The sequence below is a fragment of the Bombina bombina genome, chromosome 1, assembly GCF_027579735.1.
Source record: "Bombina bombina isolate aBomBom1 chromosome 1, aBomBom1.pri, whole genome shotgun sequence".
Taxonomy (NCBI): Eukaryota; Metazoa; Chordata; class Amphibia; order Anura; family Bombinatoridae; genus Bombina; species Bombina bombina.
In genome coordinates, this window is record NC_069499.1 from 441,300,748 (window position 1) to 441,313,946 (window position 13,199).

The following is a 13,199-nucleotide window of genomic DNA, read 5'->3' on the forward strand; positions in this document are numbered from 1 at the left end:
TATCGCCAAAAACAGACGCGTGGAGGGGGGAGAGCTCCTGTTACGAACAAGTTAAGGATCTACACTCCCGGGGGAAGACGCTTCCATCATTAACTGCATACCGTCACCCACTCCTTACCTCATACGATTGAGGGCCCGGAATGTAAGTAGATTGTGAGACAGCAATAGGATATGGAATTTTAAGACACCTGGCTGTGTACAAATACGCTAATACTCCGATCTGCTTTGGTTTATATACGGACACATATTCAAACTACTTTCCACAAATCCTCTTAACTAATGTCTACACAATGAAATTGTAAATATAAATACTGGCCTTTTCATATACGGACTTTTACCTGATATAATCTGCCAGGATTCTATTTATTGACTATTGTTACATTTAATCTGCATATCTGATTGGTATAATCTGGTTTTTCGTTTAAAAACATTTTGTATTTGCCATATTGGATATTTTTGTTGCCATTCCCTCTGAATGCCTACCGTGTCCAGAATTATTCTAACTGTATAGTGTAACAACTGTGTATTATTGCAGAACGTAGCACTCCGCTTGGGTGCATAAACTTATAATATATCGTTCCGCTTTCAATTCAGAAATAATCGATGATTTAGTGATTAATTATATGATGTCAAATTCTTGATATTTTATCCTTAATTACCTCGAATGCTGATTAGCTTTAGAGAGAATTGTACCTTAGAAAACAACAAGTGTGTACCACTTTGTAACGCAACACTCTGCTTGGGTACATAATCATAATACACTGTATTCATTTGTGCTAGATAGGGGTCAGCGCTGTGTAGTTTACCACATCTTTCGGACATACCATCATTTAGTGTGAAGATATTAGAGCGTAATATCCACATACTCATTAGGTTTACTCCAGCAGCTCCACCCTTTATATACAGGGAAAACACTTAGCGCCTCCAGTGTAGTACTTACCTCAGGTATTTAATACACCTCCCAAACCCTTTATTCATACCATAAAGTATTTATATTTAAATAGGAATTATTTAGGCAATAATTGTAAGTTTTATTTAGATTTATTTTAATTATATTTCAATTAGGGGGTGTTAGGCTTAGGGCTATGTTAGGGTTATGTTAGGTTTAGGGGTTAATATATTTATGCATTGATGTGGGATGCCAGAGGTTTAGGGGTTAATAGTTTATTATAGTATATTTCATTGTGGGGGGCTTGCGGTTAAGTGGTTAATAGGTTTATTATAGCGGCGGTGTGGGCGGACGGCCGATTAGGGGTTAATAATATTTAAATAGTGTTGCGATGCGGGAGGGCGGCGGAATAGGGGTTAATATTTTTTTAAAGTGGCAGCGATATGAGGAGCAGCAGATTAGGGGTTAATACATTTATTATAGTGTGTGCGATGCGGCAGGGCCTCGGTTTAGGGGTTAATGGGTAGTTTATGGGTGTTAGTATACTTTGTGACAGTTAAGTTATGAGTTTTATGTTACAGCTTTGTAGCATAAAACTCATAACTACAGACTTTAGATGGTGGTACGGATCTTGTAATTTTAGACTGTACCGCTCACTTTTTGGCCTCACCGCAAAACTCGTAATACTGGTGCTATGGGAGTCCCATTGAAAAATGACTTTTCTTAAAGTGCGGTACTGACGTTGCGTGACGGCCAAAAAGATGTGCGATACACCTATACCAACAAGACTTGTAATAGCGGTGTTAGTGAAAAAGCATCGTTATGAAGCATAACAATGCTTTTTCACTCATAATGCAAAACTCACAATCTAGCTGACTGTTCTTTTACCACTATTTTTCTTTCTCTCCAAACTTTGTGACACTATTTTTGTGAATTGACTCTTCTCTCTTCTATTCAGTTAAAAACTACTAATTACCTTTTTCACAGACTACATGGTGCTCGATTTATCAAGCCCTTCTCCTTCCTATGACTGCAGGTTCTCACAAGAGAACCTGCAGTCATATTTTATCAAGCAGTGGTCATTAGACCGCTGCATCCCTACCCGGTTCTCCACCTCTTAGGTGGAGAATTTTAATCTCCCCGGTCTCGTCCAACCGGGGAGATTGACCGCTCCTACCTGCACATGATTAGCTGCGCATGGGCAGGGGGCCGGATTGCACGTGAGCACAAAATAGCGCTCGTGTAAAATGTTAAATACCGGCAGCAGATTGCTAACCGCCAGAGGAGAGCTGGGGCAGACAGGGGTGAACATGTACGCCCCTGTCCACTCTTTATTGATAAATCAAGCCCATTATCTATCCGATTGTGCTAAATTTTTCTCATTCACACTAGTTTAAAAATTCCTCTAACAATGCTTGGATCGTCAACCCCAACACAGATGTTATCTAAGGTGCCACTCACACATCCAAACAAAAGTCAGTACACTCATGGGGAACACCACATAGCTGGTGTGACCACTTTGGATTTACCTTTTGGGACATTTGAAAAAGATGCCAGTTAGGCATCGAAACGTCATGTTTTTCCCAAGATTTTAACTTTTTGTATTATTAAAAGCTAAATTTTACTTACAAATGACCAGTGAGTGCTGCCTTTTTTGCATAGTACATACTGTTTTGACATTGCACCCTGGCAGCTGCTACTAAATATATGGTGTGCATTCCTACACTGGACTTTGCTTTTTATATATATATATATATATATATATATATATATATATATATATATATATATATACATAATTCAAAAGGCACTTATAATAGACCATCAGATAGGCCTACAGCTCCAAGATCACTTGTATGAAAACCCAGAACCACCCTTTAAAAAGCAGCTATATAGATGTTTAATAGGTGATCACTGTAATAATAGTACATTTATTTTAGAAGAGGCTGAAACAGAGGCGTAACTAGAAACCACAGGGACAAAGAAAAGATGGTGTAAATGATTGCCTTAGTGGAAACAGAATGGCCTACCTCACTGATTGCATTCCTCACAATGAATGCATGAATGCAATATTATTGAGTTAACAAGAGTACAAGGATGGAGGTGGCGTCTTACGGCAATCTGTCTCATGTAAAAAACACATGTGTGTGATGTGATATATGTGATAAATTATACGTTATTGATGGATACAGATTATATCAAATATCGGGCAACAATGGCAGAATAAAGAAACAAAAAAACAAATGCTCATGGTAACAATCTAAAAAAGAAAAGAGCAATATAAAGTCAGCAGGACAACACCAGTATTAAGAATGAATAAATTTATTACAGTATTTACACTATTTAAAGGACAATATCATTGATAAAGGAGCCTAAAATAAATAAGGATCTAGGAATTGAACACCAGTGTTCTGACCAAATATTAATAATATTAAAAGAACGTAGCTAGTAGATATAATAACCTATATTAGTGGTTATTTACTAAAAAATGATGAGGAAAAGGATCATAAAAAAATAGAAAATGAGACACAAAAAATATGACATAAAAAATAGAAATAAAAATAAAAATATCAACGTGTCGACCAAAAATGTAGCAGCTGTTGAAGATCAATTATGAACTCAGTCGATACTTATGTCCAAAAGTCACACAATGATATTGTCTTTTAAATAGTGTAAATACTATAATAAATGTATTCATTCTTAATACTGGTGTTGTCCTGCTGACTTTATATTGCTCTTTTCATTTTTAGATTGTTACCATGAGCGCAGTGTTACAATGAGCATATAGACACCATTTGTTTTTTTTGTTTCTTTATTCTGCCATTGTTGCCTGATATTTGATATAATCTGTATCCATCAATAACGTATAATCTATCACATCACACAAGTGTTTTTTTTACATGAGACAGATTGCCGTAAGGCGCCACCTCCATCCTTGTACTCTTAGAAACCACAGGGCCCAGGTGCAAGAATCTAATAAGCCCCCCCTTTTTACATCTAACACAGAAAAAAATGTGAATTAGATTGCATGTCTGCAAAAGGAGGTACCCTGTGCCCACAATCTGTGAGATGGTCTGACCCCTATTACTGTACTGTTTAACCCACCACTACTGTACATAGTGAGTTAGTGACACAGTCTGTAGTCTGCCGGTGAGATGTCAGGCCTGACCCTACCCACCCCAGTACTTTATAGAGTGACCACAGTAGTCTGTGACATGGTCCAGCCCCCCATATTGTATATAGTGGTACTGTATAGTGACACTGTTTACCCCCGTCCCCCCCATACTGTAGTAACAAGGTCTGTAATTTGCTGGTTCCACAAACAAACACATACATGCATAAATACACACACAGTCACATACATACATACACACATACACACACACATACACACCAATGGGTAAAACAGAAACACTAACCCCTGTAGTCAGAATTTGTTTTTTTTAACTGTGCCCCCACCCTCAGGGGCCCAGTCGCAGTTGCGACCTCGGCACCCCCTGTAGTTTCGTCCCTGGGCTCAAACAATATATAATATGTCTGGGATTCTCTGTGAAAATGGCCTCTAAAGTAGAGTTTAAAAATGAGCAGCACCTAAAAATTTCAAACCATCTCAGCTCAGAGTTGTATAGGGTTCAGCAGTTAAGGGGTTAAAAAATAATGGCAGAGTGTTCTAGCATCATGTACCTTAATATATTCTTATGTCATTATAACAAGTGAGTCAGTAAAATTAGAATCTAGGCAAATATTTTGCTCTTGTAGCTTAGAGTACAAGTCCCTTTAATTTCCTTTTTTTTTATTTATGATGTGTCTATTTTGATAATTTAATGTTTGAATGCACACTCCCAAACCCTAAAAAACATATGGAAAAATACTTGTTTTCAAATCCTGTTGAACTTCTTTATAATGTGTCTGTGTAGGCTGCAATACCTAGAGTCTCTAGTACATTCTATGCTTTTGTAGCTTAGAACATTAGGTGAATGATAGCTAGTTTGGGTGTTAGTGATATTGAATTTATAGTGTGTCTTAATTGAAAACTGACTCACATAACTTACTAAAATACATAAGAAAAAAATCTTAAAACAAAATGTTCCCTTGTAGCTTGGAGCTTTAGGTGAGTGACTTGTCCTGTTAAATATTTTTGAACTTATGGTGTATCAATTGTAATATTGGTCACTGAAAGGGCACAGTCTTCCTGCCGAAGTGGCTTAAATGGACAGTAAATGGCATGCAATTAACCCCTTAGTGACCACAGCGCTTTTCAATTTTCTTACCATTAAGCACCAGGGCTATTTTTACATTTGTGCAGTGTTTAGCTGTAGTTTTCCTCTTACTCATTTACTGTACCCACACATATTATTATGTGATGAAACCCCCCCACAATTTTTCTAACTTTGACCCCCAAAATCTGTTACACATCTACAACGATAGTTACATTGTAACACTGATATCTGTTAGGAATCCCTGAATATCCCTTGACATGTACTGTATATATTTGTCTTTAGTAGACAACACAAAGTATTGATCTAGGCCCATTTTGTTATATTTCATGCCACCATTTCACTGCCAAATGCGATCAAATAAAAAAAATTGTTAACTTTTTCACAAACTTTTAGTTTCTCACTGAAATTATTTACGAAAAACTTGTGCAATTATGGCACAAATGGTTGTAAATGCTTCTCTTTGTTCAGAAATAGCAGACATATATGGCTTTGACATTACTTTTTGGTAATTAGAAGGCCGCTTAATTGCCGCTGCACACCACACTTGTATTATTCCCAGCAGTGAAGGGGTTAATTAGGTAACTTGTAGGTAGCTTGCAGGGTTAATTTTAGCTTTAGTGTAGAGATCAGCCTCCCAGCTGACACACCCCATCCCTGATCCCTCTCTTCCCTCCCCCACCTCACAATTGTCACCGCCATCTTAAGTACTGGCAGAAAGTCTGCCAGTACTAAAATAAAAGGCCTTTTTGTTTTAATTTATTATTTAATATATTTATTATGTAGTGTTGGATCCCCATAACCTCCCTGATCCCCCTCAAACAGCTTTCTAACCCTGCCCCCTCCACCTATTTGCCACCATCTTGGGTACTGGCAGCATTGGCAGAGATCTGGCAGCATTGGGGTTAAGTGATCTGATGCAGAGATTTGACAACACTGGGGTCAATTAAGTGATCTGATGCAGAGATCTGTCAGTTTTGAGGTTAAGTGGTCTGATGCAGAGATCTGGCAGCATTGGGGTTAAGTGATTTGATGCAGAGATCTGGCAGCATTGGGGTTACGTGATCTAATGCAGAGATCTGGCAGCACTAATCATGCACGCGCTACCACCTTCGCGTGCACTAAAGGAACTGGATGCCGGAACTGCCTGCTATGGCTCCCACCCACCAATGATCGTCACTATTGCTGGCCGATGCACTCTCTCTACATCGGTGCCTAAAAAAGGGTATTGCAGGAGGCCTCAATATCGAGGCATCACTGCAATACTCTGAATGCGGCTGGAAACCCCAGAGGGCATGTCAGGCACGTCCTTGGTCCTTAAAGGGACACTGAGCCCAAATGTTTTTTTCTTTCGTGATTCAGATAGAGCATGCAATTTTAAGCAACTTTCTAATTTACTCCTATTATCAATTTTTCTTCTTTCTATTGCTATCTTTATTTGAAAAAGAAGGCATCTAAGCTTTTTTCTTGGTTTAGGACTCTGGACAGCCCTTTTTTATTGATGGATGAATTTATCCACCAATCAGCAAGAACAACCCAGGTTGTTCACCAAAAATGGGCCAGTATCTAAACTTACATTCTTGCATTTCAAATAAAGATACCAAGAGAATAAAGAAAATTTGATAATAGGAGTAAATTAGAAAGTTGCTTAAAATTTCATGCTCTATCTGAATTACGAAAGAAAAAAATTGGGTTCAGTGTCCCTTTAACTGACACTTTTTGTAGAAAGTGCCCTTGGTCGTTAAAGGGTTAAAACACATTTCTGTTGCCTTGCTATACAATAAAGCAAAAGCCAAGTCTAAATGTTGTAAAAACAAATTTACTTTTTGTTTGCTGCAAATGTTTTTCAGTAGCCAAATTCCACCCCTCATTTGCCTTATTTGGAGGAGCCAATCTGGGCTTTATTCTGAAGACACGAAGGGTAGCCACAGTCATTGTGTTAGTTTAAAGTGCATTGTCTTGCATTTGTTAGCTAAATCCAATTAGGGAAAGATTTGTAGCAGGGTAAGCCTTGTGAAGTCTGCAGAGTGCTCGTCAGGTTCTGATAATTATGAAATCCATAATTTTAAGAGTTAAATTACATGTAAAAGGGGCAAAATAAATATATAACATGAAAGTATATAGTTATACATAACTAAACATTTTACATAAACATCTCAAGGTATTAAATGTCCTGTATTACTGTATAACTAATAAACAGTATTTCTATATTACATGTTGGTCTTCGTTAAGCTTTGGGGGTTTTTTTAATGTGTGTTTTTTTAATTTTTAGGACTTCGGCATTATGCTGCTTCATCACCTTGCGACAATTTGTTTGATTACCTTTTCCTATGTAAATAATATGGTGCGGGTAGGTACGTTGGTGATGTGTCTACATGACATGGCTGATGTCCTACTAGAGGTAAGATAAGTGCAAATTAACTATATTATCCTGCACCTGTGTATCAGAAATGACTGTACTTCTCTTTATTATTATGTTTCTATACACAGTATTTTTAGTTTACATTTTGGGTTTTTTTATTTCTTCTTCATGAAAATGACCATATTCTAATGCTACTTTTTGCAGTATTCTTGGTTTATTTAAATTATAATATACAATAATCCATTAGTGTCTACAGTGAGATGAGTAACATTTACTACAAGATTACATTGTCTTTCCAATTTAAAATAAAAGATCCTTAAAAAACAGCCTACCTACTTTATATCTCATGGTCTGATCATGTGACTAATCTTTCTGCAATAAAACAGTATTTCTTTCAATAAGATATGCATATATAAGTATATATTATGGGTATCGGTCGTGTCCCCATAGTTCAGAACTGCTTTCTATTATGAATTTTGTTTTTTCACATGCTCATATCTTTGTAGTGGAATGACATTTTTCTGAAATTTGGTAGTTAGATCCGGACTGGGAATCATTACAAAACTGGAGTGATTAGGTTTAGAAGTTTTTGAGATATTTGAGATTTAAAAAAACAGGGGTAGAGTTGAAAATTCCATAGACTTAACATTGGAGTATCAGGCTTATGGTATAGTGTCGTATATTAATCAATCATTGTGTGTGTGGTGCATAGCTCAGTGTGTCAGACTTATTGTATAGTGTTGTATTGTAATCAAACACTGTTTGTATGTGCACAGCTCAGTGTGTCAGACTTATTGTATAGTGTATAGTAATCAATCACTATTTGTATGTGCACAGCTCAGTGTGTCAGACTTATTGTATAGTGTATTGTAATCAATCACTGTGTGTATGTGCACAGCTCAGTGTGTCAGACTTATTGTATAGTGTTGTATAGTAATAAATCATTGTGTGTATATGCACAGCTCAGTGTGTTAGACTTATTGTATGATCTTTAAATAATTTCTAATTGCTGTTTGATCTTAATCCTCTTTTTGGATATTCTCTCTGTGTATTTTTATATGTATATTTTCTTTATGTATACAAATATGCATTGTGCATATGAGTGTGAATTCAAGAAAATTCAAAAACAAAGATTAATTGCTAAACAACTTATGCTAATGCCTAGAGCAGGGGTCTCAAACAACTCAATTTACCTTGGGGCCACTGGTCAGGTTTTCTTCTCCCATGAGGGTCGCTTCCAAAATTTCAAACTTTTCAAGCAAAATTTAACTATATACACAGTACTTAGTGCTTGCTTGCAGCCACTACTTACTGCCAGATGCTTGGCAGTGTTTGCTCTGAGTTAGATGAGCCACGTTTGCCTTTAGTGAGTAAGCAGTTGAGACCCTGAGAACAGCCTGGAGACGGGCATCAGTTAGCCTAGACCTGGTTTTAGATTTGTTAAAGTTCATAGTTGAGAATCATTTTTCACAAATAGATATACTTCCAAATAAACACATGATTCGTTTAAATAGTTTGGACAGCTCTGAGAAGGTAGCTTGTAACTCTCAAAAACTGACCTATTATTTATTGGTTTCCCTGTGCATCTCTAAAATTAGCTTTAAGGTCAGTTCAGCATTGCAGATCTATTGCATTTGGAGCACTGTTAACATCAAACAAAAAGGGATCTGCAAACATCTGGAAAGTTGCATTGTGAATTGTGAAGTCAGCAAATCGCTGATCAAATTCCTAACCCATAGACCCATACACATAGACCCCACAAACACACACAGACCCCCCACAAAAACACAAACACACACAAACCCACACACACACAAGTTATGGCATGGCACAGTATTTTAAACAATAAAGCAAGAAATACAGCTCCTCTATTGGAAATTTTACATACACACAACAAAAAAAAACTCCCTATAAGGCAGCTGTACTTGGCACATACCTCGCTCAACCCACTCACTTGTCCTTCTCTTCTGCTGCTCCTGACTGTCTCTTCTTCAAGCTCAGTTTGCCTAACAGTCCCACTGACAGTGACACCACACTCCGCAAGTGAAATCCTGGGTCCCCTCATCACTGCTTTGCTCCAGAGTCCATAGCAAACAAACACAAGCTCTGGGCAAAACACTCCTCTGCAGCTCCTCCTGCCCCCGGCATAACGTTAATCAGCCCACAGCGCTCAGTTATGTGGTGTCAGTGGCAGGCTGCATAGTAACTAGTTTGTGGGTCAGAAATGGCCTGCAGGGCTGTACTTTGAGACTCCTGACATTACCTATGACATCATCAATGTTATCAGTAGTGACATAACTCATGACATCATCCTACAGAGCAAATAAATTATTTTTTTAAATAATCAACTACATCACTAGTGACATCACTTATAACATAACCAATTGCACCAGTAGTGACATAACCCATGAAAATGTTCTACACATCAGAGAAATGTAGAAAAAATGTATTACAATCTATCTCAGATTATATAATGCAATATTGTTTATGACATCACGTATGATGTAATTAATGGTACAACCATATACAGCAATGTGTAGAAATATATGAATGTTTCCATTAGACAAAAGTATGTAGTGAGTAAGACCTTTAGTATGTTGCTTGTATTGACTTAATTGATTGTGCTAACTGTGATCTAAGAGGGTAAGAATGAATTATGTATGATAGGTGTAAGAGGGCTAGAAAGATGCTCCGTGTTAGGAAAAAGGAGAAAAATTCTGTAGGATGTAAGATGCATCTGAGAAAACTAAGCAAGGGATGGGCAAAGAGGCTGCATGTGCCTGAGAAATTAGGGCAATTAAAAGGTAAAGACTGAAAAGACTGATGTGCATAATAGAGAAAAATGAGAGGGTTAGAAACACAGCATGATTAATGGAAAGGATGAGAAGAACTTCATATGTGAAAAGGAAGGAAGGGGGTTAAAATAGACTAATATGGGAAGGATAAGGCTACAGATTACAGGTACATATTGATAATAAGTAATTGATAGCCTAGAAGTGCTGGTGTGAAGTAGACATGATTGTCTTGATAGAAGGGGCAACACAGAAAGCAAGGTGGTGTATGAGGGATAGGAAATGAGATGGAGGAATGAGGCGATGCTTGTGTGTACAGATGAGGATATGGGCAAGGGTGAGGAAAATATGGTTAAAAATGCAGAAAAAAATTGTTGTGTGTTGTGGTGGCTGTTAGGGAGTTATACTTTTAGAAAATGTAATCTTTTTGATTTGAAGAATGTTGTGATGGGTTATGTCTTTACTGATGTCATTGATGTCACTAGTGATGTAATTGATGATTTAGAAATTATCATTTCTTTGTGTAGAATAATGTTATGGGTTATGTCACTACTAATGGGATTGATGATGATAAAGATAATGTTACTAGTGATATATAGAAAATATAATTTGTTTGTGTAGGATGATTTTAAAGATCATGTCACTACAGATGTCATAAGTGATGTCATTAGTGATATCTGATTCAAAACAAAAAATTATCTGATCTGTAGGATGATGTCATGGGTTATGTCACTACTGATGCTATTGATAGTGTCATAGGTCATGTCACTAGTGATGTCGCGAACCTAAAATTTTCGGTTTGCGAACCGCGGACTCGAACTTCCGGTATTGTTCGCGAACGCGCGAACCGCGCAAACCGCCATTGAATTCAATAGGCAGGCGAACTTTAAAACCTACAAGGACTCTTTCTGGCCACAATAGTGATGGAAAAGTTGTTTCAAGGGTACTAACACCTGGACTGTTGCATGCTGGAGGGGGATCCCTGGCAAAACTCCCATGGAAAATTACATAGTTGATGCAGAGTCTGCTTTTAAGCCATAATGGGTCTAAATCAACTAACATTCCCAAAGTGGCTGTCTCAAAACATCCCGGACAGAAGATAGATTGATAGTGATAGATAGGATAGATAGATATACATAGATTGATAGTTAGATAGAATCGATAGAAGAGAAATAGATAGATTTGTTAGATATATAATTACCCTAATAAATTCTAATAATCAAACATGCGTTCTTGGACCCAACTAGCTTGTGTCAATTAGTACTTTTCTTAGCACTTTAATCCCTGTTCCCCCCCCCCCTATCGGGGGAGTTCTATATGGCCTGCCAGATTACCCTGAAAAATTATAATAATAAGACATGTGGTCTGCTACCTATTTTAACGAGGTTGTGTTTTAAGTACTACCATTCTTAGCACTTTAATCTCTGTAACTCCCCCTATTTGGTGAGGTCTATACGGCCTGGATGATTACCCATACAAAATATAATAATAAGACATCTGCTCTTGGTCTGCGACCCATGGTAACTATGTTGTGTTAATTAGTAATGTCCTTCTCATTTTAATAGCTGTTACTCATACTCACCCTATCGGTGGAGGTCTATATGGCCTGCATGATTACCCTTACAAAATATAACAACCAAACATATGTTCTGGGACCCATGGTAAGTAGGTTGTGTTATGTAGTACTGTTCTTTGCATTTTCATACCTGTTACAACACCAAATGGTGGCAGGTCTATCTGTCCTTCATGATTAGCTGCACCCAAACCCAAAAAAAAGCCGAGTGGTCTTAGACTAACACCCATGGCTAACTCTGTTGTTTCAATTAGTACTATTCTTAGCACTTTCATCCCTGTTACGGGCGGTCTACATGGCCATCATGATTAGCCGAACAAAATACTACAATCCAACCTTTGCTCAGTCTTCATAGCCCTTCATTGTCTGTATTTTGATAGTACAGTTATAATTATTTTTATAGCTGATACAACACCGAATGTTGTCAGCTCTATATGGCCTGCATGATTAGCTGCACCCAATACAAAAATAAATCCAAGCGGTCTTGGATTAACACCCATGGCTAACTCTGTTGTTTCAAGTAGTACTATTCTTAGCACTTTCATCTCATCATCCCTGTTACTTCCAAGACTCTCGGTGGTGGTGGTCTACATGGCCATCATGATTAGCCTAACCAAATACTACAATCCAACCTTGGCTCAGTCTTCCTAAAGCCCTTCATTGGCTGTATTTTGGTAGTACTGTTCTTATTACTACATGGTGGTCTACATGGCCATCATGATTAGCCTAACCAAATACTACAATCCAACCTTGGCCCAGTCTTCCTAAGCCCCTTCATTGGCTGTATTTTGGTAGTACTGTTCTTATTAGTTTAATAGCTGATACGACACCGAATGTTGTCTGCTCTATATGGCCTGCATGAATAGCCGCACCCAAAGCCAAAAAAAAGCCAAGCGGTTTTGCACTAACACCCATGGCTAACTCTGTTGTTTCAAGTTCTACTATTCTTAGCTCTTTCATCTCATCATCCCTGTTACTTCCAGGACTCTCGGTGGTGGTGGTCTACATGGCCATCATGGTTAGCCTAACCAAATACTACAATCCAACCTTGGCCCAGTCTTCCTAAGGCCCTTCATTGGCTGTATTTTGGTAGTACTGTTCTTATTAGTTTAATAGCTGATACGACACCGAATGTTGTCAGCTCTATATGGCCTGCATGAATAGCCGCACCCAAAGCCAAAAAAAAGCCAAGCGGTTTTGCACTAACACCCATGGCTAACTCTGTTGTTTCAAGTTCTACTATTCTTAGCTCTTTCATCTCATCATCCCTGTTACTTCCAGGACTCTCGGTGGTGGTGGTCTACATGGCCATCATGATTAGCCTAACCAAATACTACAATCCAACCTTGGCCCAGTCTTCCTAAGG

At 37.9% G+C, this 13,199-nt stretch overlaps 1 protein-coding gene across 1 annotated transcript in view; it reads left to right on the top strand.

The window, feature by feature from the left end:
• The window catches only part of CERS6 (ceramide synthase 6), a 766,179-nt gene that overhangs the window by 654,826 nt on the left and 98,154 nt on the right, over positions 1 to 13,199 (top strand). Inside the window, exon 7 of the mRNA XM_053712833.1 lies at positions 7,379 to 7,507. Coding sequence (XP_053568808.1) covers positions 7,379 to 7,507 — 129 coding nt within the window. The remainder of the gene's footprint in view (positions 1 to 7,378; positions 7,508 to 13,199) is intronic.